The 27,832-nt window shown below is 41.4% G+C and overlaps 1 protein-coding gene across 1 annotated transcript in view; it reads right to left on the reverse strand.

Annotated features, from left to right (window-relative positions):
* The window catches only part of arl8ba (ADP-ribosylation factor-like 8Ba), a 9,354-nt gene extending 1,555 nt beyond the window's left edge, over positions 1 to 7,799 (reverse strand). Inside the window, exons 1-6 of the mRNA XM_080545649.1 lie at positions 7,632 to 7,799; positions 4,911 to 4,991; positions 4,051 to 4,124; positions 3,352 to 3,445; positions 3,138 to 3,205; positions 2,100 to 2,170 (exon numbers count right to left, since the gene is read on the reverse strand). Coding sequence (XP_080401775.1) covers positions 2,100 to 2,170; positions 3,138 to 3,205; positions 3,352 to 3,445; positions 4,051 to 4,124; positions 4,911 to 4,991; positions 7,632 to 7,754 — 511 coding nt within the window. The 5' untranslated portion in view covers positions 7,755 to 7,799. The remainder of the gene's footprint in view (positions 1 to 2,099; positions 2,171 to 3,137; positions 3,206 to 3,351; positions 3,446 to 4,050; positions 4,125 to 4,910; positions 4,992 to 7,631) is intronic.
* Positions 7,800 to 27,832: the final 20,033 nt, after the last annotated feature.

Genomic DNA, 27,832 nt, shown 5'->3' on the forward strand with positions numbered 1-27,832 from the left:
GCATGGGACGGAATGAGGAATGTTGTCAAACACATGGGTTTGATAACATTTCCTGATTCCATTCCGTGCGTGCGTTCCAGTTGCGTGGAATAATTCCTTTCATTCATGCATTACAATGAGCCCGTCCTTTGAGTTCCACCTCCCCCAGCCTCCCCTGGTAGAGAGACAGTAGGTATGAAACAAACACGAATCATTGGTCAGTATAGGAGTGAACAAAGTGGACACAGAGGGACAGTGGAGACAGAGGGACAGAGAGAGACAGTGGACACAGAGGGACAGAGAGAGACAGTGGGCACAGAGGGACAGAGAGAGACAGTGGACACAGAGGGACACAGAGGGACAGTGGGCACAGAGGGACAGAGAGAGACAGTGGACACAGAGGGACAGAGAGGGACAGTGGACACAGAGGGACAGAGAGAGACAGTGGACACAGAGGGACAGAGAGAGAGACAGAGAGAGACAGTGGACACAGAGGGACAGAGAGAGACAGTGGACACAGAGGGACAGAGAGAGACAGTGGACACAGAGAGAGACAGTGGGCACAGAGGGACAGAGAGAGACAGTGGACACAGAGAGGGACAGAGAGAGACAGTGGACACAGAGAGGGACAATGGACACAGAGGGACAGAGAGAGACAGTGGACACAGAGGGACAGAGAGAGACAGTGGACACAGAGGGACAGAGAGAGACAGTGGGCACAGAGGGACAGAGTGAGACAGTGGACACAGAGGGACAGAGAGAGACAGTGGACACAGAGAGGGACAGAGAGAGACAGTGGACACAGAGAGGGACAGTGGACACAGAGGGACAGAGAGAGACAGTGGACACAGAGGGACAGAGAGAGACAGTGGACACAGAGGGACAGAGTGAGACAGTGGACACAGAGAGAGACAGTGGACACAGAGGGACAGTGGACACAGAGGGACAGAGAGAGACAGTGGACACAGAGGGACAGAGGGAGACAGTGGACACAGAGAGACAGAGAGAGACAGTGGACACAGAGAGACAGAGAGAGACAGTGGACACAGAGAGGGACAGTGGACACAGAGGGACAGAGAGAGACAGTGGACACAGAGGGACAGTGGACACAGAGGGACAGAGAGAGACAGTGGACACAGAGGGACAGAGAGAGACAGTGGACACAGAGGGACAGAGTGAGACAGTGGACACAGAGAGAGACAGTGGACACAGAGGGACAGTGGACACAGAGGGACAGAGAGAGACAGTGGACACAGAGGGACAGAGAGAGACAGTGGACACAGAGGGACAGAGTGAGACAGTGGACACAGAGAGAGACAATGGACACAGAGGGACAGAGTGAGACAGTGGACACAGAGAGAGACAGTGGACACAGAGGGACAGAGTGAGACAGTGGACACAGAGAGAGACAGTGGACACAGAGGGACAGAGAGAGGGACACAGAGAGACAGAGAGAGACAGTGGACACAGAGAGACAGAGAGAGACAGTGGACACAGAGGGACAGAGAGAGACAGTGGACACAGAGGGACAGAGAGAGGGACAGTGGACACAGAGGGACAGTGGACACAGAGGGACAGAGAGAGACAGTGGACACAGAGGGACAGAGTGAGACAGTGGACACAGAGAGAGACAGTGGACACAGAGAGACAGAGAGAGACAGTGGACACAGAGGGACAGACAGAGACAGTGGACACAGAGGGACAGAGAGAGACAGTGGACACAGAGGGACAGAGTGAGACAGTGGACACAGAGAGAGACAGTGGACACAGAGGGACAGAGAGAGACAGTGGACACAGAGAGAGACAGTGGACACAGAGGGACAGAGAGAGGGACACAGAGAGACAGAGAGAGACAGTGGACACAGAGAGACAGAGAGAGACAGTGGACACAGAGGGACAGAGAGAGACAGTGGACACAGAGAGGGACAGTGGACACAGAGGGACAGAGTGAGACAGTGGACACAGAGAGAGACAGTGGACACAGAGGGACAGAGGGAGACAGTGGACACAGAGAGGGACAGTGGACACAGCGAGACAGAGAGAGACAGGGACACAGAGGGACAGAGAGGTAAAAAAAAAACGAGTGACAGTTGATTTCACAGGCAGCTTCACCGTCTCACCTATGTTGTCTTTCTCTTTGCAGGAAATAGAATAGCAGCAAATCTCTCTGTCCTGAATAGCTGCTAGGTTCCTGCAGAGGGAAAGCAGTGAAGAAGTATTCAGACATTGTGAGGGCTGGGAGAACATCATTTAACTATGCTGGTGTTAATATTAGCTAGCCAGCAGAGGGAGCTAGTTCTTCTGGAAAAGCTTCAACTAACCACATGGGTCACCAGCATGAATGAACGATGAAAGGCTCTTTTGTTTCAAATGTTTGGTGGGAAGTTATGATTTCCGTGCCTAAATGCCTGAGGTCACAACCAGGGAATGCAACCATTTCATTATTATTTCCTGAGAGTCCCACATTACACCGAAAATGACATTAACGTCACATGATAATATGAAATTAAATGAAATGTAATACCCCCCAGCTCTTCCAGCTGTTGTGACTACCATTGACTGAACCTGTCTGGCTTACATTCAAATTGTGCCAGAAAAAAAGCCTCCAGGCCTTCGAAAACGGTGCTTATAGCGACATCTGCCGGTATGGAGAAATGACCACTGACATAAGATATCAAAAGATATCACGAGATCTCAGTCGAGAGAGGACGCTGGCGTTGCTTATTCGCCGCTTCTCCGCCCGAAATCAAGGTGCAATTGCAGTTTACAGAGTAGATTGTCCTACAAAGACACTTAGTAATCTAAAAATTAATTAAACGGCTATACTTTCTTTTATCTATTTTTTTGTTTATTTTTATTTTACTACTCAATCTTTTCAGTTTGTAAAGCGTCTTTGAGTGTCTAGAAAAGCGCTATATAAGTCTAATGTATTATTATTATTATTATTATGAAAAGATGATACCTTACAGTATATGAAAGAAGATACCTTATAGTATCCTTAACACAATAAGAGAGGAACTTCCTCTCAGAGGGATTCGAAAAATGATTGACTAATGTTTCAGAAGGAAAAAGTGTCAAGTTTTTCTCAACTTCCTCAGTCAGTCCACAGACAGGTTTACAGACAGTCACCAGATAGTATCGAATATATATATACTTACATCTTTTCAATGAGCTGCTTCTCATCTAGAGCGTTGGCGAGATCTCTTTTGTTACCAAGCACCAAAATCTGGAGAGAAAAAAAAAGGCAGATGTTTATTACTTTCATGACCGAAATGTCAGATTCTGCTGATGTAATGTAATGATAGAGAGAAACTCCCTCAGTCTATTACTGTACAAGAGTCCCAAGCACTTTTGTAAAGCGAGTGCACTCACAGGAATTCCTTGCAATTGAGGCTTGTCTAACAAATTGTGCAGCTCGTTTCTGGAAGCTTCCACTTTATCGCGGTCCGCTGCATCCACCATGTATCTAAACAATAAACAATGCAACAAAATAAGTTTACAATGTATTGAAAAGAAATGCCTGTGTTGTGTGCACTCGGCGATGTCATATATACAGTATATATACAGTATATATATATATACCGTATATATATATATAGAGAGAGAGAGAGAGAGAGAGAGAGAGAGAGATAGATAGATAGATAGATAGATAGATACTTTATTGATCAACGAGTGGAAATTAAACAGCTGCTCACATCACAAACAACAACAATAATGTGTCAATAGAATACATATAAAATAGACAACTGAAACAACAATAAGAACAGTCCAGTGTGATTTAACATCCTCCAGCCTGACTGATCACCCCGATCGAGCCAAGCGGAAGAGGAGTAGTAGTCTTATTATAGCGACAGGCAGAAAAGATCTCTTAAAGTGCTTCTTAGTGCAACGTGGTTGTAATATGATTGTATATGGTACCATCTCAACATTTAACACATTTCAATTTAGACCATGCAGACTAGGGTGGAGGTAGAATTGGGAGGGCGGGCTCATTGTAATGCATGGAATGGAATGAGGAATGGTGTCCAACATGTGTGCCCCTGTACTCTGACTTCAAACTCAGATACTCACACAATTGCATTGACTCCCCGGCAGTAGCGTTCCCACATGCTCCTGAACCTCGGCTGGCCTCCTATATCCCAGATCTGGAAAAGCAGAGGCATGTTTGTAAGAGCTGCGCTCCGCCACGATGTCAACATTTCAGAGCCAATTAAACTGATATTTAGCCAAGTAATAATAGAGTAAGGTTTTTTGATTTGGACAATAATATTGTTTACGGTCTGGTTTAAGTAATACGTGTGTCAAAAATGTCTCACAGGCGGAAACTAAATCCCGAACGACAGTTCCGTCAAGTGTCTTTTAGGAAATATTAGTTCCCACTTTTTACGAGATAGATAGTTTGATTGTGTGATAGATAGATAATTTGATATTTTGAAAGTGTGATAGATAGATAAAAAGGTGTAAAAAAGGTAGGTATGTCTATCAACTTGCATCGACAACGTTACCGGTTCGATACTTAATTTAATTGAATGTTTATTGGGTTTTTTACATTTAACCGAAGCCTTCATGCAAATCGATTTACAATATATACATCTGTCTAAGTAAGTGAATCATCTATCCATCAGTAATCATAAGAAACAGGGTCACCCTGAAGGTTTGCACAGACTGCACAGAGAAATAATAATACCATTCAAATGTGAGGGCAAAGGAGTAGTGCCTGGGCCACACCGGATACATCTACCTCAGCAGCGTGTGCGTCATTTCGCCGCCCACATTAACAGGTTAGAGCAGCCACACAGCGTGAGACAGGCAGCTTAAGCGGGCTGTGTGGCTGCTCTAACCTGTTAACATGGGCGCCGAAATGAAACGCACGCACACGCACTTCTGAGGTAGAGGTATCCGCTGTGGCCCAGGAGGAAGTGAAGGCCTACCTTGATAGTAACATTTCCTTTAGTGACCTTCCTCATGTTGAATCCCACGGTGGGGATCATGTCTTCACTAAATTGCCCCGACTGAAACAGAAGACAAAAGACCCATTGATTACTACTGTGCAATACCAGGGTAACATTGAACACTGAACAAACTTGAAGGAAGTTAGAACAAATAGTCAAATGCCCATCTGTGTGACCGAGCCTAAATGTCAAGCTGCCACCAATATGTAAAATGCCTAGTGGTAGTTTGCCAAGTGCTATTAAAACCTGCATTCTTGAGAGGGGTCAGGCCCTCCACAGGAAATATGTTTGGCATGCAGATAAGTCTCAAAAGACCTGAGTCTTCGTTAGAGTAAAGGCAGGATTATTGTCTGTGGGGGAAGCAAGGCTGGGCCGAGCCAAGAGAACACACAGAGCAAAGTTGATGAATCCCTTTAAATGTGATCAACGATCGACAATTGGATTTGAACAATCTCTTGAGGCCAGACATCAACATCTCCCTCTCTATTCTCTCCTCTCCTTAAAACACAAACCGTACGGGAGGAAGAGATACACTCTGTCTGGTCTGGCACACACACTCGTAACAGCACATGACTCGTAGCTGGGTCACCTGACCCTGCTCTAAGTGGAAGTGAGTGTGCAGAAGTCTCATGATCGTGACACAACCCCCTACCCTGTTCCCTTCACTTAGCCTAAACCCTAACAACCACAAGCCACTTACACAGAATTCATTGACTACAGTAACTACGGCACACTGACTAGCCCGCCTATGACCTACAAACACGTACAGTTAGAAAACGACGCTACATTTGTCGCTCACAGGTCTGGTAAAGACGGCAGTGAACCAAAAAAATAATACGAAGTATCAATGGCAGCTCAGGAGAGCCAGGGGATATGGGTTATGAGAGTCAACTGATTTCCAACGCAGAGAGGAACTGTGCCGTTGGGCCGCCAATGACATTTCACAATCTACTGCTCTAACCAATGTGGCCTTCTTGCGCATCATTTTCTCCCTGTTGACAACAGACATTCCTGATATTTAGTTGCACCATAATGATTAATGGAGACAGCCCCCTTACATGAGAAAAATCACAATTTCCAAAGACCCAAATACTTTTGAGAAATACTAGTTGAAGTAAAGGGGGGGAGGTTAGGCTGTGTTGCATAAGATAGCCTACATTGTTTGTTTACACAACAACACGACTAGGGGAAACGGCAGGGTGCTAGCCCACCAGCATTGGGTCACAGGGTGACACAGCATGAAATGCCCCCCTGACTTGTTTTGATGATTCACTGTGGTAATGAACAGAGGTAGAGGTTACAGTGGGGGGGTGGGGGGGGTTCAGAACCACGTCTCTGCTAGACAACTTTAATGAGACAGTAGGGGGCGCTCTTCCACTCTGTTCTGAGTCCTGTATCATAGTGACGGTGTTACTATACTACATTAACTCTACGCCTACTGTTAACAGCACAAATGCTTAAAACAGGGATACTGGCTAATAACTGATACAAATCACACAAATACTCAAACTCAAAGCTATGTAATTGTAGGATACATGATCTTGTATTGTACGGGTCATAAGCCATAAGCCACTCCTCAACTGAATGTTTATCAACCCATATGTGAACGGATGGAAACAGACCCAGGCTCCATGCCAACAAGTCGATGCTCAGATTTCACACGAGACGATCAACCAAAACAACACAGGTGTGACTTCGTAGACAGACACGCGTGGGACGTGTGACATCATCTATCAGCCATGACCAGAGTGTTCCATCACATCTCTCTGGTTCCATCACATCTCTCTGGTTCCATCACATCTCTCTGGTTCCATCACATCTCTCTGGTTCCATGGCTCCTGTCCAGACCACAGCCCTGCTCCATCACACTCTCCATCACCATGTTAGATTAGATGATGCCATCATCTGGACTGGACTGGATTGTTACGTGATCGCTATCTAAGCCTGTCTATTCCTAAATAACATGGGAACTTGTAGCTAGCCAATATTGTATAATAATAATAATAATAATAATAATATTGTATAATAATAATAATAATATTATATTATAATAATAATAATAATATTGTATAATAATAATAATAATATAATAATAATAATATAATAATAATAATAATAATATAATAGCTGGCTTCAGACTCACATATGGCAGAGCTAGAAAAACTAAAAGCTGTAGCTAAACTTGTCAGACGCCTGTCAGTCAGTTAGCTTAGCATACTAAAGCTAGATCCAAAACACTCAATAGTTGACAACATTAAACAACAATTGTTACTTACTTCGTTTTAAAGTATGTCAATATGACCCAACGTGTTCAAGAAATCCAGCTAAACACTGAGTCATGCTTTGTTGGCTAGCCAACTTACAACAGGGTAGCTAGCTAAACTATAGCAACCAACCAACCCAAAGGCTCTGACTAATCACTGGAACGAAAAGGGACTATGGGACATTCCACTTCACACATCTCATCGTATCAGGGTGTGTAAATGTAGGTCTTATAAATCATTGCAACGATGAATAGCTCGCATATAGAAATGAAAAACAAATCATGAACGAGTCACTTTTGTTTATGTGGTGTTCGACAACGTTCCAGAACTGTTACGTTTCTCTTCCATTCCAGCAAGTAGACTGACCCCCCCCCCCCCCACAGAAAACCCCGATGAGGCTCTCTGTCTAGACGTCAAATAAAAACACCAAACTCACAGCTATCACGTTCACAAATGTCGTTTTCCCAGAGTACTGAAGTCCAACCAGGGTCAACTCCATCTCCTCTTTCCAGAAGAGGGACTTGAGCCAGTCCAGAAGCCGGTTGACAAGAGCCAGCATCTTGATTGTTGATGTCCAACACTCAACTCCGCCACACAGCCTGGGGTCTCCTCCACTGAGAGTGTGTGTGGAGGAAGTGCGTGGTGATTGGCTGGTCACTGTCATGTGACCTGGGTGGTAACTGTCATGTGACCTGGGTGGTAGCTGTCATGTCGTGACGTTAGAATTATAAGGTTCTAGGATCTCCATTTTGGTCAACATTGAGTTTTTTACATAATCTGATCCATTAGGTGTTTATTAATGCCTGTGTGGTGTTGTTTTAAAAATGTTGACATTTTTGAGTTAGTAATTCATAAAATACAAAGGTTCCATCTCACAGAACATAATGGAATGTAAAAACTTTGACGCTCAATATCTCTGAACTACCCTAAACGGAGATAGAACCTTCTCATTCTAAGCTCACGATGTGACTGGGTGGTCACTGTCATGTGACTGTGTGGTAACTGTCATGTGACTGGGTGGTCGCTGTCATGTGACCTGTGTGGTAACTGTCATGTGACTGGGTGGTAACTGTCATGTGACTGGGTGGTAGCTGTCATGTGACCTGTGTGGTGACTGTCATGTGACCTGGGTGGTAACTGTCATGTGACTGGGTGGTAACTGTCATGTGACCTGTGTGGTAACTGTCATGTGACCTGGGTGGTAACTGTCATGTGACTGGGTGGTAACTGTCATGTGACCTGTGTGGTAACTGTCATGTGACCTGGGTGGTAACTGTCATGTGACCTGGGTGGTAACTGTCATGTGACTGGGTGGTCGCTGTCATGTGACCTGGGTGGTAACTGTCATGTGACCTGGGTCGTAACTGTCATGTGACCTGGGTGGTAACTGTCATGTGACTGGGTGGTAGCTGTCATGTGACTGGGTGGTAACTGTCATGTGACTGGGTGGTAACTGTCATGTGACTGTGTGGTAACTGTCATGTGACTGGGTGGTAACTGTCATGTGACCTGGGTGGTAACTGTCATGTGACTGGGTGGTAACTGTCATGTGACTGTGTGGTCGCTGTCATGTGACCTGTGTGGTAACTGTCATGTGACTGGGTGGTAACTGTCATGTGACCTGTGTGGTAACTGTCATGTGACTGGGTGGTAGCTGTCATGTGACCTGTGTGGTAACTGTCATGTGACCTGTGTGGTAACTGTCATGTGACCTGTGTGGTAACTGTCATGTGACCTGGGTGGTCACTGTCATGTGACTGTGTGGTAACTGTCATGTGACCTGTGTGGTAACTGTCATGTGACCTGTGTGGTAACTGTCATGTGACTGGGTGGTAACTGTCATGTGACCTGTGTGGTAACTGTCATGTGACCTGTGTGGTAACTGTCATGTGACCTGGGTGGTAACTGTCATGTGACTGGGTGGTAACTGTCATGTGACTGTGTGGTAGCTGTCATGTGACCTGGGTGGTAACTGTCATGTGACCTGGGTGGTAACTGTCATGTGACTGTGTGGTAACTGTCATGTGACCTGGGTGGTAGCTGTCATGTGACCTGTGTGGTAACTGTCATGTGACTGGGTGGTAACTGTCATGTGACTAGGTGGTAACTGTCATGTGACTGGGTGGTTACTGTCATGTGACTAGGTGGTAACTGTCATGTGACTGGGTGGTCACTGTCATGTGACTGTGTGGTAACTGTCATGTGACTGGGTGGTAACTGTCATGTGACTGTGTGGTAGCTGTCATGTGACTGTGTGGTAACTGTCATGTGACTGTGTGGTAGCTGTCATGTGACCTGTGTGGTAACTGTCATGTGACTGGGTGGTCACTGTCATGTGACCTGGGTGGTAACTGTCATGTGACTGGGTGGTTACTGTCATGTGACTGTGTGGTAGCTGTCATGTGACTGTGTGGTAACTGTCATGTGACCTGGGTGGTAGCTGTCATGTGACTAGGTGGTAACTGTCATGTGACTGGGTGGTAACTGTCATGTGACTGGGTGGTCACTGTCATGTGACTGTGTGGTAACTGTCATGTGACTGTGTGGTCACTGTCATGTGACTGTGTGGTAACTGTCATGTGACTGTGTGGTCACTGTCATGTGACTGTGTGGTAACTGTCATGTGACTGGGTGGTAACTGTCATGTGACTGTGTGGTCACTGTCATGTGACTGTGTGGTAACTGTCATGTGACTGGGTGGTAACTGTCATGTGACTGTGTGGTCACTGTCATGTGACGTCAGTTGTCAGGTTCACAACAACGCCCCGCTCGGATCCTTCAATAAATACATCTGTCTTTCCCTCCTTCGATCCGTCCTTTTGTTTCATGAATCCTCCCTTGCTCATTTTTAAAATGCATCATTGTTGTATTTTTTTTTACCACCCTTAGTGATAGTTTGTACGGAAGAACTGAGTCGGGGGGGTTTCTCCCTAAAGGGGGGGAGGGATATATTCTGAGTATAAAGTCAGAATTTCAGATAGAGTCTGAATTTGTTAGATTAAAGTCAGACTCTCTGAGAAAAAGACTCTCTAACTTTAATCTCAGAAAGTGTGACTTTAATCTCAGAAATTCTGACTTTTTTCTCAGAAATTCTGACTTCAATCTCAGAAAGTCTGACTTCAATCTCAGAAATTCTGACTTTAAACTCAGAATATAACTCCCCCCCCCCCCCCTTTCGGGAGAAAAAAATACTCAGTTGGTGGCCCTAATACTCTTCCGTAAATTTGTGATGCACAGGAAAGAAATATGCAGCTCTGAAGGAAATTAAACTGAGCCACTGCTGCATATTGAAGTTTTTATTGGTTTTCAAAGTCAATATCAGGTCACATTTTTGATGAGGAAATAATGCAACATACAGTGGGGTGCAAAGATTTGGGCACCCCTAGTCAAAATTACTTTTACAATTAATATCTAAGTGAAAAGAAGCAAACATAACATATAAAAGGTACAAAGTTAAACATGACACATTTCATCACATTTTAAAGCAAGATCTTTTTTTACTTTTTACAGTTTTAAAAGAATAAAACAAGGAAAAAGGCCTTGTGCAAAAGTTTAGGAACCCTGTCAGCTAGTACTTTGTAACTCCTCCTCGGGCAACTATAACAGCTTGCAAACACTTCCTGTAGCCAGCTAAGAGTCTTTCAATTCTTGTTTTGGGAATTTTCCCCCATTCTTCCTGGCATTCTACCTCTAGCTCAGAAATATTCTTCGGCCTTCTTGCATGCACAGCATATTTGAGATCTCTCCACAGTTTGTCAATAATTCCAAAACCTTCATCTGTCTTTCCTAGAGGTACTTCATGGTTGATTTTGAGGTATGCTTCGGGTCATTGTCTTGCTGGAATACCCAACCTTTCTTCAACTTCAATTTATGGACTGACCTTCGAACATTAGCCTCTATAATGTCTTGATATTTGGTGGAATCCATTCTTCCTTCCACCTGCACAATAATTGCCTGTGCCCCCAGCTGCTACACAACCCCAAAGCATAATGGATCCACCTCCATGCTTAACAGTTGGCAAGGTGTTCATCTCTACAAATGCTTCACCCTTTTTTCTCCAAACATACCTTCTTTGGTTGTGTCGATTTTGGTTTCGTCAGTCCAAAGCACATTGTTCCAATAGGCTTCAGGTTTCTCAAGGTTTTCTTTTGCAAACTTCAGACGCTTAATTTTGTGTTGAGGTCGTAGGAAAGGCTTCTTTCTGGCAACTCTGCCATGTAGGTCTTTGTTGTTTAAGGTATGCCTTATTGTTGTCCTGTGAACAACTAGACCGGTGACTGCTACTCTTTTTTGCAGCTCTTTTGCAGTGATGCAAAAGAGCTGCGGGTTCTTCTGAGCATTTCTGAGCATTTCTCACCAGATCTCGGCCCATTCTATCTGAACATTTTCTTGGTCTTCCAGATCTTGCATTGACTTCAATTGTTCCATTTATTTTTATTTTACATTTTCTGATGATGTTTCTGACAGTGGAAATGGGTAGTTTGAAACGTTGCAAGAGTTTCTTGTAGCCTTGTCCTTGATGGTGGAAGTGAACCATCTTGATTCTGACTTCCTTGGACAACTGTTAGAGGAACCCAGGAGGTTTTTAACACCAGACACAACAGCCACCGCAGTTGGATACTTTAGAAGGCATGGAGTTACTTCAGAATATATAGTTCAACCCTGGAATTATATTCACCTGACTCATTGAAGCCCTAACGAGTAAATCACCTCAGTAATCATCTTCTCAAAAGGTAACAAAGAATAATCCAAAAGGGTTCCCACCCCACTGTATACAAAATGAACAAGCAACAAACAACCATATGTGCCAAATATGTTACTTATAGCCTTTTTAAAAGGTCACTGGTTTAAAACACTCATAAAATCACGTTTATTTTACACAAATTACATTGTTGGATACTATTGCAATAGAAAAAAAACATTTACATTTGTGAATAGCAGTATGCTATTATATTTCATTGTATTCATTTACATGGATTTCACAATAAACTGAATATTACAATTAACCCATACTCAACCCATTAATCTACAATATCAATGTTTGATGACATTATTAATCTTCTATATACTGTATGTGCATAGGCTATCTGTATCCACTGAATAGAGCTATTTACAGTAAGGCCAAATCAATCCAGGTACCCAATCCTCATCTTAATCATTTAATCAATGTGTAATGCATTGAGTGTGAGAACTATTGAACACATTGTTGAATCGGACACCCCTGGACTAGAGAGCTTTCATAGATTGCATCATACATAATCATCTGAGCCCAGTATTTAAAAACCTTTAATCTGGATCAGAATCATTGTCTGCTATCCAGGATAGAGCTGGCTGATTTCCCTTATACTATTCAAACTCTGGCCAATAGATCTGATCCTGGATAGCAGATCAAATAATCTGCATCGTTCTGATCTAGATTAAACGTTTTGAAAGAACTGGGCCCAGATGACCACAGTTCAGACACATACAGTATGTATGGAGAGGGGTTCCATGGATAGCAGATTTTGGCTGACTTCGATCTTGGTTTCAGCCTGCAGGATGAGCTGGTTTCCACACTCTTCTTTCGACAGCGGGCAGCCACACATCTCCAGGTCTGGAGAGGCTGTTGACAGGTTGGCTACGGGACAGCTCACTGGGGGGGGGGGGGTTATAGAAAGGCATTGATTGTTTTGAGTGCTCAGAATTAGTAACACATCAATGTTACACTCATTTGCAATGGCTAGGAAACACCATGAAGGCTCACACATGTCCCGTGTCCATTGAACGTGTTACTGTACATACTGAACTGTAATCTAATTTGTTAAAACAATACCCTTGTATGTGTTACGGTACATGTGGGAATACGGTACATGTGGGAATACGGTACATGTGGGAAAACTAGGGTTAGGGTTAGGTGCTAGGGTGACTTGGTACATGCTGGCATGTCTAACCCTAACCCTAACCTTAACCCTAAGCCTAACCCTACCCCTAACCCTAACCCTACCCCTACCCTAAGCACCCTAGCACCTAACCCTAACCCTAGTTTTCCCACATGTGCCGTATTCCCACATGTACCGTAACATATGCATTTCAAGTACACAAACCAGCTTTGGATGAGTTAACCAGCTCTGTGTCACTTACTGGCTTTAGGCTTCCCGCCCCTGACCCTCTTTATGCAGGCATAAGAAAGGAACATCAGGAAGAGAGTGGAAGAGAAGACGCCGATGCACAAAATCAGCATGTGGATCGTGGAAATCCCAGACTGGATGTTGGTCCCATCTGCTGGTGAACAACCAATTGATTGAGAGGGAGAAAAAAAGTACATTCACAATATGTCCATTATTTTTGATTGTTATTGTTAACTTACCATGAACACCACATTTGGAGTTGTGTGTTTTATTCCCAGGAAAGATCACATCGAGACCAACAGCACCACACCTGTTTTTGAAAATGTCAACTGTTATCTTTGGGCCACCAGAGGTACATTTCAAAAGGAAGCAGAGTTGCTGTACTCTTCTTTTCAAAACGGAGCTCTTACTGTATTAAAGGTTTGCAGGAACCGTCCCCTGTGTCCGAATATGTGTTGTTAGCGCATGGCACACATCTATATGTATATTCCCTGGAACCTGCAATTGAAAACATTCAAGTCAACAGATGAATGGTAGAGACACATTACAATATTGCTCAGAGGTATATATTTTTTTTAAGGTTATTTTTTTCAGAGTGGGGCAGTCCCACTCATATTTTTCATTTTATTGGACAGAGATAGTGAAGGTAGACAGGAAAGTAGGGAGAAGAGGGCATGTCAGCAGGGCATGGGCCGGATTTGAACCCATGCCGACATGGGCATAATGTGTACACTGTAGACCGCTGTGCTAGACCACTGGACCACCCCAGGCCACGCTCAGACTAGGTATATTTACCAAACATTCTGACATTCTACAGGATTTGAGAACAGGCCCAAGCATTGACTCATATGGCAACAAGTCAGTGACACCCAGATGACAGTGAAGAAGGAAATGTGGACTAATGTTTGTTGGAAAAACATACGCTTACAAAGGATTTTCACTCTATTCCAAACAAAAAGATGTTACCTGTTCTCTCACGTTGTTCCCCTTTGCGACATTTCTTTTCCGCTACACATTTTGAGCAGACATTTTCGGAGCACAGGAAACCAGATTGACACGAGCAGTTTGTGTTTGTGGTCTCGGTGCATCTCGTTTTCACATCTGCAATAAAAATTCAATAGAAAAGTGGTAACCACAGGATCTTCATACAGAGGCCATGTACCGTATACAGGCACATTCAAGTTGTTTCATGCATTGTCATGGAATCATCTTCATTCATGTTCACTTCTTTCTGTAGACTACTGTACTACTGAGTGAAAGGAAAACAAATCTAAATATATATATATATGTAATACTTATACAAATATAAGTGTAGGACCTATTTTTTCTGTTGGAAATCTTGATTCTTTTTAAAATATATATATATACTGTATATATACTGTATATATATATATATATAATATTTTATTCAATTTGCACAACAGAACAATCAGACAGCACAGGTATTGTCAAGTTACAAAACAAAAACAATGGTTAGCATACATGGGTTGCATTAGTACACTGGACATATATGACATATCAAACACAATAGAATCACATCAAAGGTAAAGAGACTACAAAAGCAAAACAAATGACTATGATTTATTTGTGAAAACAAATCGCGGGCACCCTTTCTGCAGTAGGTCAACTGAATCATCAGGGAGATAATCAAGAAAGGGTTGCCAAATACTATATCTTGATTCTTTCAAAAATATACAGTATATATTAAGAGAAAATAATTGAATAATAATAATTAATAATAATTTAACTGTAGTAATCTTACATCACTCTTACCCTGTTCACATTTTCTGCATGGCTTACACACTTCGTAGAAGTTATGGTACTCAGAGAAGGATTCCCCTGTGCAGTCACCACAGATAGTGTTGGAGTGCTTCGTGCAGAACTCCTTCACAAATGTGCCTATAAGCCAAGACAGTACACAATATCCTTATCAAGAGATAGAAACCCTCAATGTCATTTTGGTTGTATTTTGTCATTATGTTCCACCATGGTCTCACACAACACGTACTTGCACTGATTGATTAAAGAAAAACAGTACTGGTAGGGTGGAAACAAATACATTATCATCAATCATATATATTTGACTTTAAGTGAGTTGGAGTTTGAGGCTAAAATAAAAAATAAATAATAGCATTATAGAAGGTCAATATTACCTGGAGGACAGAGGTCACAACAAATTTCATTTTTCTCAAACTGATGTTGTTTGCAATCCATGGCAAAACCAATAGTAAGAACAGACAGAAGGCAGATAAGCGCCAGGTTACGACGCAGACGAGAGTCCATTCTGTTCAGTTTCCTCTCATGTCTCCCCTTGAGGTTTTTATGCAGACAGCACATTGACGTCACATATGTCTCTGTGGTCAGAAGCCTTCACACCAAGAGATTTTCTCGAAAGTGGATTGATCAGTGAACAGTAAAAACCTGATTTTGATATTTTATTACATTGAACAGTGGTAGAGGATATAGCAGGCTGCCATATTAAGTATGGCACTGTATATCAACAGTGTTACTCATAACCACCTTTTGTTGTTGATAAAGAAGCACACAATGAGACCATCACATTGCTTTATGTTATTTCATATTGGCAAGACTTCAATTTGCTGTGATATACAGTAGTAATATTGTAAGATCAACAGATAGCTGTATGACCAGAAACGGTGCAGCACTACACAACGACTGCAGATGTGCAGCTGACCACAGAGTGGCCTTGTATGATTATCATATGGACCGTATATGGTTATCATTAACCTTCATCAACTATCAAACAACAGCACATCTCTTATCCTGGTGATCTGTACAATTGCTATTTGCTGTGCGAATACCAATACCAACATGCAGCTGCAAGGCTGTTGACTAGGTCCAGAAAGTCATGTCATAATTACTCCCATCTTTCTTCCCTACACTGGCTCCCCATCACATTTAGAATTCAATTCAAGGTTCTGGTCATCACCTACAGAGCCCTCCATGGTCAGGCACCTGTATTACAGCCCCAGTAGGTCTCTCAGCATCCTCTGACCAGGGTTTGTTGGTTGTCCCCCGTGCCAGATTAAAAACCAAGGGTGATCGAGCATTCCAAACCGTGGCTCCCAAGCTTTGGAGTGCTCTGCCCTTGGATCTTAGATCAGCGGCCTCGGTCGAAAGGCTTTTAAAAAACAGCTAAAGACTGTCCTGTATAGAAGCCTGTCTTTCTGTATCCTGTTGATATTGTTGTACACTTGTTGTTTATGACTTGTTCTTATGTTCACTTGTTTGGCTATTTTAGCCTGCTATAACTTTTGCTCTTGTATTATGTTCTTATATATGTAAAGCACTTTGTGACCCCTGGTCTGGGATAGGGATAGGTGCTATAGAAATACATCTTACTTACATCTTCCATTAACTATTGTCTTTTTAAACGTTTTATCTAATTACTTCTTATATTTGCTTTTATTCATTGTAAAAAACAAATCTTATGCTGCTCTTGCTGTAATTTTAAATAATGTATGTAAAGCACTTTGAATTGCCCCTGTTGTATTAAATGTGCTATACAAATAAACTTGCCTTGCCTTGCCTTACTTAGTTACAATACAATTTATTTTACTTATCACCTTCCAACACAAATGCCTATTCAAAAGACTGTCCATAACACACCGGTCCTTGGCTGGTTTTGGCATAAGACTTGTGCTATCACAAGCCATGTCTCTGTCAAACATCCAACATGACTCTTTCATCAGCCTGACGCTATACACACAAGGGCTGCATTCAATAAAATGCAGGTTTAGAATGTGCTTCATATGACCATGACAGACCACCATGTGGTAAAACTCTATTTATGGGAGTTATTTCTATCATACAAATAGAAGCAGCAAGCATCACTATACATAGTTTATTTAGCAGACAAGAAGGTGAAACAACTCGATAACAACTGAATCCCAATTATCGTAACTTCTTCAATAGTAGCACTAGCAGCCATAGAGTAAAAGACATAAAATAAGATTCACCAATACACATTCAGTGGTATAGTTTTGCATCAATGAATTCTTCAGAATTTGCATAATACTCTATTACATCATATGATCTTGACAGGTAGGACCAGTTCTATAAGGAAGAGTGAGTCATTTTATATTGGCCAACACCAAATAGTTCCTTTACATTGGCTGCATTCGTAAATTTAGACTGGGTTCGACGTCACAAAGGGACCCAGTCATTTGATTGGACAAGAGGCATTCCATGACTGCTGATCAGATTCCAGAGCGATTTTATGAACACAGCCATTATACCCAATGGAACATGTTGCCAAGCAACCGGTTAGTCTAATAACAAAAAAAATCTACGTCAGATAAATCAGGAAGTTTAACCAGAAACTATTTGAACCTCATTGTCTTACGTCAGGTATCATCATACTAGAGTGACACCGCTTCTCCTGATCTATGTGAGAACTGTAGTGTGGACACCTGTGTGACTGTCTTCTGTAAGACAATGACTCTGTGTAAGAGCCCTCCCCATTTGAGTTCAGTGATCCACCCAAAGAGTTGGTTGATATTACACCCACCTCATCAAATGTCACAAACGCTGTCACAAAGAGGGAATCCCATTCACACACAATAACATAGGCACACCCTCACACATCTCTTTTGATACAGTAAGCCGTCTTTCACTCGTCAGCCACCCCTTAGTTTGGCCTACTAATATTGACGACATGATCGCTGAGCCACAAAGATACGTCACCACTGCTGCCGGCCCCCGCCCCCGGCCCGGCCCCATGGTGACGTCATGACCACAGAGAAAACGTGGTTGATGTGTGGGGGTTTAAAATGTCACGCTACTTTCAGGCATGCAGAGCTGAACTTCCCCTTACTGCTGGCTGCCTCAGGACAAAGCCAGGCCCCTGCCTACAGCCTCGACTACCTACGGGTCGAACGCACGTCACCGAACTCTACCTTTTCATGAAACCACATAGCACATGATAGTCTACAATGATATAGTCCCTATCTGTGACCTCTGGTATCTCATTTACAATGGCAGCAGATTTGTTGTCAGGGTGATGAAAAGGCAGCTACTGTGCAAACAGCAGATAAGTAAGTAAAGTAGGCTACATGTCGGTTCCCTGGGGTATCGATAACATTAAAGCCACAATCCCTAATTCGTGATGCCTCATGAGCTTAAGACAACTGCTGTAAACAAATACTGTACTGTGTTGTAGCTTCAAACTACTGTATTCATATTCCCACTGACATGTTGTTGTTTTTCAAATGACATAATTGTGGCTTTTGGGACACTAAGGTCAGTTTACCATAGTGTTTTATCCAGTTCCTGAGTTACATTTGGTTGTGTGTATTTCTTGTCACTCTATTGTTTACAGCAGTGACAGTCATTGTTATGTATTTAGACCAGGGGAGGCTGGTGGAGGTAGAAATCGGAGGACGGGCTCATTGTAAAGCTATGGTATCAAACAAGTGATGGAATGAGGAATGTTAGTTCCGACCAAGTCATTTGATTGGACAAGAGGCATTCCATGAGTGCTGATATACAGTATAACAGCACTGGGACTTTTAACTATATGTATCACTCCGCCGCACAGATGTTCTACTAAATGACCGTTAATTAGACTTCATGTTTGTGTTCAGGTTACTAGGCAACAGTCCATTTGAAGTTCAGTTGCGGAACTATTGTTTGTAAATCGCGCTGTAGAACTGTTGTATAAAATGATTCGTTTTATACAACAGTTAGTTCCGACCAAGTAATTTGATTGGACAAGAGGCATTCCATGAGTTACGATATATAGTATAACAGCACTGGGACTTTTAACTATATGTAGCACTCCGCCGCACAGGTGTTAAATTACCGTTAATTAGACTACATTGTTACTAAGAAGACATTAGCCAATCAGCGCGCAAAGCAAAACTCTCCGTTTTTAAATCCTCAATTTTGGCCGCCATTGGCCAAAAGCTGTAATTTGGCTCTACAAGTGGTAATATATCATTTTATGAAGTTTTAATATGTTTTCAGGCGAGAAAGTAACCATATATATTCACAAAATGTATCCGGTTTATCAAAATAATCTGTTTATATATCTGATCTGACGTTTTTTTCCCCACTTCTGTGGGAAACTTCGCTAGTTGAACAGTCCCGTTGAGGAACTATTTTTTCTTGACAGAGCCAAAATAAATGATTAAATAAACAAACAAATCATAATCTGTTGTCACTTATTACTGTTAACTAATAAATTGCGCTGTAGAACTGTTGTATAAAAGCAATATCACACTCGGCCTCGTACCATACCACTGGCGGCCTCGTACCTACTACCGAATCACAGCCGTGCTGATATTCAGTATAACACACTCCCTCTCGTGTGATATTGCTTAAATATCACACGTGTTTGATACCATTCCTCATTTACATTACATTTTCGGCATTTAGCAGACGCCTTTATTCAAAGCGACTTATAACAAATACTCATTGCATTACATGCATTACAATGAGCCTGTCCTCCGATTTATACCTCCATCAGCCTCTAATGATTTAGACACTCTGTTTTATTCTCTGTTCTATTCTATTTTCTTTTGACATAAGCTCATGCAAAAACAGAGACCTCCTCAGCACTGCAGAGAAGGATTATCTTCAGAAAGCAATGCTTGACCAGTTGTTCTCACCCTCTTTTGCTTTCACTATACAGTATACAAATACATACAGTGGTTATTGCTCAAAATAGGTATTGTGAGACTAGCCTTGAGCTCAAATTGCACAAGAATATTATAGTGATTCATCGTCAAACTTGTCAGACAACTAAACAGCTACCTTTTGTACATCACAATCGTTCTAATCACCATGATTGTCATAGCAAAATAAAACTTAACTTTAAGTCGCTGTTTATGAAAAGGCCTAATACTTCATGCTTGTTTATTGTTTTCAAATCGTTTTCATTTTTAAGCAAACTAAGATGATGAGAGTAAGGAACATTGGGGATTTGTTTTAAATGTCTGTATTTTACATACTGACAGTTTAGGGTAGGCTTTTAACTGACTGATTTGTTTTTATTTATTGATTTTAAACCTGAACCTTTTTAAATTGAATTGAACTGTACTTATTTTGTCCGGCTTTTAATTTATTGTATGTTAAATGGTGACTATTGTTATGGGTTAGGGTTAGGGTTAATTGTTATTTTATTGCACTTTATTTTTTATTTTTTATTTAAAGCACTATGAGTTTGCATTCGATTGTATAAATATGTGCTATATAAATAAATTTGCCTTGCCATGCCTTGCCTTGCCATCAACTCAATGCATTTATTTGTATATCAACAAATTCAAATAAAAGCGTGAAATGTCAAGATACATTTCATTTAAAGCTCCTTTAGAACATGTTTAAAGGCACTGTATGTGCACAAATAACAGTTAATAGATCATTCATTGATACAAAACATTTTTCAGGATCAGATGTGGGGGATTGTATAACTAATCACAAAATGATTTGGATTGTAAACGATTGTCAAGGCAACCACTCATGACCGTTTTTGGTAAACGTATGAATCTCTGACAAAAATAGTTTGGGGACTTCTTGGACTCTTGACAAGTGCCGCAAGCCAGCCTCTGCCGAGCAAACAGCGTCTGCCTGCTGTGGTGTTTCTGAGAAAGCTCTGGTTTTTAGGAGGAAGCTACACCGCCCTCTATCTCTCTCTCTTTGCTGGTAAATGTTTGAGCTAAGCAGTCTAGTGAGAATGGGAAACAAGTGAAATGTTCAGTATATTTATGTCATAGAAGGTGGACCACCAGGGGGCCCTACGCCCTTTACTGAGAGCCTAATGCCCTGGCACAGTGCCAGGAACCCTGTGCTATATCACCATGGTGATTAACCCAGAACACCAAACAAGGCTTCATACATTATTATTGGCATCTACTAAAACCATTAGATAGATTAGATGCATTACCACACATTGAAAAACCCACAATGAATCACAAAATAATATTTTCTAATACTTACAACTGAACTATGGTGGACGATTGTATAATTATTTAGAACCATTGCTGCCAGATGTGAGAAGTCATTAATGAGCGATTAGAGTTGTGAAAAGTCTAGTAATGAAACTACAGAACTAAGATTTGGGTTTCCATAAGTCGCCTATAGCATAACTGGGGAAAACATATCTCCTCAGACTCTCACTTGCAGGTTTCAGCTGAGAACGTGAGTCTCGCTCACGGAAAAAAGAGGCATGGAGGAGGGAATCTCCCCACCTTAACCTGAAAATGTCACTCTTACTGTTTGTCGGTCACCGGGTACATCTTCAAATGTCTCTTTTTTAGAACATACATCGCTGTATGTTGACAAAAGCTACTCATAATGTCAAATGGGAAAGGTTTTATGGAACACGATTTTCTCTTAACACAACAACATGTATTGTTGCCACATCATCAGCAGCCTATAATACTTATTTCTTAGAAGTTTGTCATTAGCCCACACAATCACAGTATCGCCCGTTAGAACCACATTCATGAATTATCACATCTCAGAGAACAGAGACATCTTTCCATGCTGCAAATATCTTAGCTTTTTATCCAGGGACCTATTGAGGACCACAGGGTCTGTGTCTGATGTCTTAGTACAACGTGTCCTCTATGTCTCTATGCTCTGTTTCCTCTATGTCTGTAAAGTCCTTAAGGGTCTAAAGAGTCCACTATTCCTCTATGCCAAAAGCCAAAAAAGTATTCTCTCACTAAGGGTTACTCACTTATGTGGTGCGTATTATCCTGTTTTTGCATCCAAGACCAAGTCATTGAATGTCAGTCTTTTTCAATCCATAAAATGAACATGATGTTGATATGCAACAAGGAATAAGAAAAAAAAAATATTCTGAACAATCTCACAATACATCAAATATGTTTCCAACAGCGTAACGTTCCATAACTACAACATCTCGGTTATTCTGCTGAAACATTGCTAATCACACAAAATGTCAAATCTCATTAATTGCTTGACAAATGATACTCTTGACAAATGCCATTTCACAGTAAGAAAGCCATTTCACAGTAAGAAGTTACATGGTAGTCAAACATTGACCATATTTTCTAATCTGGCATTGAACACTATTCAGTACCAACAGCTGTGTGGGGTCATTTCTGATGGGAAAAAAAGGAACATTCTGAGAGGAAGGATGGAAGATTTCAAAAACAAAGAAACATTTACAAAAAGAAAAATCAAGGCATGTGCTGCATTGTATTCATATTATTCAGAGCTTATTTTCACCAGAGAAGAGTTACTGCTGTCCCCACTTTCCTCAACTGGCTTCCTGCACATTGAATCCGGACCTGGGGACAAAAAACTGTCAGAATACTGTCCAGTGTCCACACAAATACCGCAACACAAACAAGACACAGACTCAAATGCAGCATAGTTCCTACCAAGCCAAACAACTCCAATACACATACTGTCTGTAACAGATAAATAACTTTACTGGTTTCATTAAAAAATTGTGTTGGTTTTTCAACCTCGTTAGCATTAGCGGTTAGGATGTACCTGCTCTAACGATCGGCTTCTCGTCGTTGATGCACGGCTTGATGACCCACTTGTAGGTGACAAAAGGGAGTATCAACAGCAGTACCAGCCCAAGGATAATGACCACTATTACTCCTGAAACACAGACAGTAGGCATTGGTCATACAAGCCATATACAGTCATGTCTAATAGTAACACAAGGATAATAATAATAATAATAATAATAATAAGAAGAAGAAGAAGAAGAAGAAGAAGAATATCTAAATATTTACCAATTCCGTAGTCTGACCCGGACTTGGTAGTAAGGGCTGGTTTGAGGGAAACCAACTCCTGGGTCTGGGTCTGGATGGAGGTAGAGGGGAGCGTGGTGGGGGTGGAGGGGAGCGTGGTGGGGGTGGAGGGGGTGGAAGACCTCTTGGGGAGACCCTCCCTGTCTGATTCATCATTACAGATTGCATCTGCTGTCTTAGTGCCCGGGACCTTCACTCCACTCTTCCCACATCTAGGGTACAGGACAATACATTAGAATGGAGGGCAGAGTGAAATTAATATGTGAGTGGCAGGGGGAGTGGTCCATTCAGTTTAGCATTATATATCATGATATTGATGCTTCAGGAAGATTACATAAAGTACCTCTAAATTATTCATACATGTAAGACCAATGTAACTCAAATGATCGACTTACTGTTTCCATTTTACACATGTAGTATCGATTTGAGTGGTAAAGTATCCACCCTTACACTCCCGACATTCTTTTATCGCTCCTAAGGTAAATAAATGACAAAGAATGACAATTATTCTGAGTTTCCAATCATCCAATCAAAAATCATCCTATAGTGTGTGTTTTACCTATTATTATTTTTTTAACTTTTTTTACCTTTTGTATTCAGTCCAGACCCAATATCACATTTGCAAGTGACTGAGTCAGTTGTCCTGCTGTTGAATCCTTTGCGACATTGACATATAGTATCTCTCGTTGCAATGCATTCAGATACTGTCTCACTCCCAGACGCTAGATGAAACAGAAATGTGTTTGCCTATTACTAGCATCATTTATGGCTTTGTGAGTCATATGTAGGGTCAAGGTATCCCAATTCCCAATGCATACATTCATTCTATTCATTAAGGAATCACTTAGATAACAATTCAATCAAAAATGAAGATAACACAAAGACATTTAGCAGACACCTTTATCCAAAGCAACTTACAATTAGGGATTACCGGGACAGTCTCCCTGGAGTAACTTAGGGCTAACTCAAGGGCAGTGTTCCCAGTTGGGATTTGAACTCATGACCATCTGATGACCAGTTAAACTCACTATCCATTAGGCCACCACTACCCCACATCTTTAAGATAGATCTCAGATAATCTCAGGCCTGTGACTTACTTTGATTGCATATGGTGCAGGGATCACAACTCTGACTGGAATTTGGGTTTGGCTGATTTTGACCAGAGGGACAGACTTCACACTGCCTCGCACTCTTGACCCTCTGACCTGAAGAGAAGAAAAAAAAAACATGAAGAAAAACATATAACACAACTGTGCCACTTTGTCACGAGGAACTCATACCTTACCTTCATTGCATTTAAAAGCCGCATCCAAAAGTCCATGAAAGTTGGAAACACAGATGAAGGTGAGGAGAACCTGTACTCTAAACGGGACCATAGTCAGATCAAGGATACAGTTCCGATATTTAAAGATACTAAGAGCACACTTTTTTGTATGTACGGGAGGGAGTAGACTAGAGAATCTCTGTTGAGTAGGATCTGTGGCCCTGATATAGCAGCGTGTTTTCTACTTACATACACCATGTGCCTTATCTGATCTGATCTGTTCATCACCCACTTCCTTTCCTTTCCCCCGCCCATTTTCAGCAGGAAATATACTTCAAAGATACATTATATATTTTCCAAACATTTAAACCTCAAAATAGAAACGAACAAAAATACATTTGTTGATGTTTTTGAGAAGGGACGTAAAATAAAAAACTAAGACATACAACTTATCTTTGTCAGGTATGTATCATATTATGTGCCAGACTATTGTGTCAGTCAAGAGGGGTGTTATTAAATCATATCAGGGACATTGTTTCCAATTGCAGCATATGCGCATATTTACAGCATATTTACTAAAGAAACTGAAATTGAAGCTTTTTCTTTAGAAACAAGTATTGCTTCTCAGCTGCTGCAAGAAAACGCCTGGTTGCTGCCACCTTTCTGCCTCTCCTGGACTACGGTGATGTCTTGTACATGAATGCCTCTGCTACCTCTCTTCAACATCTGGATGCAGTTTACCGTGATGGCGCGTTAAGGTTTATAACAGGCTGTAAACCCCTTATACATCACTGTGTGCTATACTCTCTGGTTAACTGGTCATCTCTCTCTATCCGCCGAACCCTTCACTGGTATACTTTCATTTACAAATCCATCCTTGGTCTGCTCCCCTCCTACCTTTCTAACCACCTGTCACACAAGCAATCCGTCTACGGCCTTCGCACACAGGACATCATCACATACTCCATCCCCTTTGGTCCGGACCATGAAAGGCAAAAGGGCGTTCTCATTTGCAGCCCCTTCCTCTTGGAATTCTTTACAGCAGAGTCTGAAACTGTCTCATCTGATCTCTCTTTCCAGTTTCAAGCTCTTGCTGAGAGACATACAGTGCGAGTCTATGATTTGTTCTTGCAATTGAGTTGACCCTCCCTTTTGCCCATTACTGACCCCTCCCTGTCCCTAGCTCTTTGGCTATCTAGTTTTAGGTTTTGTAGTTTTAGTTTAGTTTTAGACTATCTTAGACTGTTTTAGACTAGTTTTAGTTTTAGACTATGTAGTTTTAGTTTAGTTTTTAGACTATGTAGGCCAGGTTTTGTATTGTATTTGTTTGTGGTGGATGTTGTTGTTGTATGCCTGTGAACAGGTCACACTTGAAAATGAGCCCTTGGGGCTCAATGTGTTTTTACCTGTATAAATAAAGGTTAAATAAAATTAATAAAATAATAGAATACCGTATAAGAAGTTTAATTTTATTTGTAACTATACAGTATATTCATATTGCCTTCAGCAATTTGCTCTGTGAGAAGTCTTTGCACTAGCAACACTTCCCACTTAGCCATCCTGATTTGCTGAAATGTTGCTCAATTGTGTACTTTCTTGTGAAATCTTTAGTTGTTTTTATGGATGCTGCTGCTCGTTTTAGAACGTCGCAGAGAAAAACTCAGCAACCATTTGCAACCAATGTTCTAAAGCTGGGCAGTTCAGACCAAAGATTGAAGATAATTCAGACCGCTGCAACTAGAAGCTGGACGTTCTAAAATTGCACCGGCCTTTAATACTACTCACTACTACTACCATGTTTATCTTATAAGCTCAATGTAAAGGCCATATAGGTTATATACAGACTACACAAGTAGTTATCTATTATTTATGTATTTATTAAAAGGATCCCATGGCAAAAGCTTATCTTCCTGGGGTCTGAATCCTTTACATCATATTCATCATATACATATACAACATCTAATTACAACATGTTCACCTCTAATTATGTTACTTTAAGAACAAGCATCAAACATTCATTCTGATGTACATTCATTTCTGACTCTGCTGACCCAATTAGTAGAGGTTGGGTAAGAATGAATTAGTCTCTATCAATCTATCAATCAATCAATCAATCAAACTCTAATTGTATAGGACATTTCATGCATACATGTAATACAATGTGCTGCATAGGAAGGATGAATAAAACAGGTGGGGGTTAATAAAAAGACAGGCAGATAAAAACAAAGGAGGTTAACAACAGTTTCAGAACACGGGAGGGGACGGTGATGGCTGGCAGTTGGGGAAATAGAAGAGAAAGATTGTGGGTCGATCAATGGAAACTATGGTGCTCTATTTTTTGATGTTCAGACAGATGCAAAATGTTCAGACAAGTTCTTTGGTTTGCTATTATGGAAACACCACATACTTCTTGCTAAATTTGCAAGATACAACCACACAGTCCGATGCATGGTTTCTTCCGTGGAAGGAAGAATCATACAGTTTAGTCAGGACAGTCAGATTAACCATTTATTGTATGAAAAATGGTGATACATTTAAGGTTGGCATATTCTGCTCCCTGCCTCAACCACAACCTGCAGGGATATCATGTGCAGGCCAGGGAGCCCATAACAGATCCCCCCCGTTGGTAGATCACCTACAGAGCGACCTATCAGGGGGAGGCTGGGGGTGGGGGGTTGGACGACCACACAAAACCAGCTCTCATAGTACAACCCCTAAGGATGCTATGGAGGAGGTGGCCCTGTAACATTACATTTTACATTGACATTTTTGGCATTTAAGCAGACGCCTTATTCCAAAGCGACTTACAATCAATACATTTGACTAAAGTAAGTGAATAATTTATCCACTAGTTGTAGCAGGGAAAGTAATCTAGCTCAGGCCAGTCGTCGTGCTAGTAGAAAAAGGCAGATTTATTTATTTTTTAAATGTATTAATAGACACTGGAAAAAAGTAGCCTACAAGGGGGTAGTAGATAACATAGATCTGTGGCCCTGTGACATAGATGTGTTCAATGTGATCTCCAGTTCAGCTCTAGTTCTAATTCTTAAGCTACAAAAAGTGATCTGATTTATCATTTTTTTTGTGTAAGTAGGAGAGAATCTTGTAGTTTTGGCTCAATAGCACCTGGGAAATGAAATGGGGAAATAGGCAAAAACAATGAGAAATGTGAGAACTAGCCTTGTTTGCTTCTATTGAAACCACAATAATAAGATACATCGAGTCTAGAGGAAATAATAATAGTGTGCATTAGCCAACTCTCTATCCCTATCTCTTCTACAGTCTGTCATATGGAAGCATATAGCAGACTTAATTCAAATGCTAATGCAATATGAGATTGCAATTGCATATTCCACTTTTGCATGCATTCTTTCAGACAATATTCAAATTCAAATGCAATTCTAATGATTTGCATTTTCATTTTCATGTACCTGATGTGCACATTCACTGTCAATATTAAAATGATAATGCAAAGCCATTTGACATTTAATTTTCAAAGTCATGCGCT

This window comes from Nansenia antarctica (genome assembly GCF_963989245.1).
Source record: "Nansenia antarctica genome assembly, chromosome: 15".
Lineage (NCBI taxonomy): Eukaryota > Metazoa > Chordata > Actinopteri > Argentiniformes > Microstomatidae > Nansenia > Nansenia antarctica.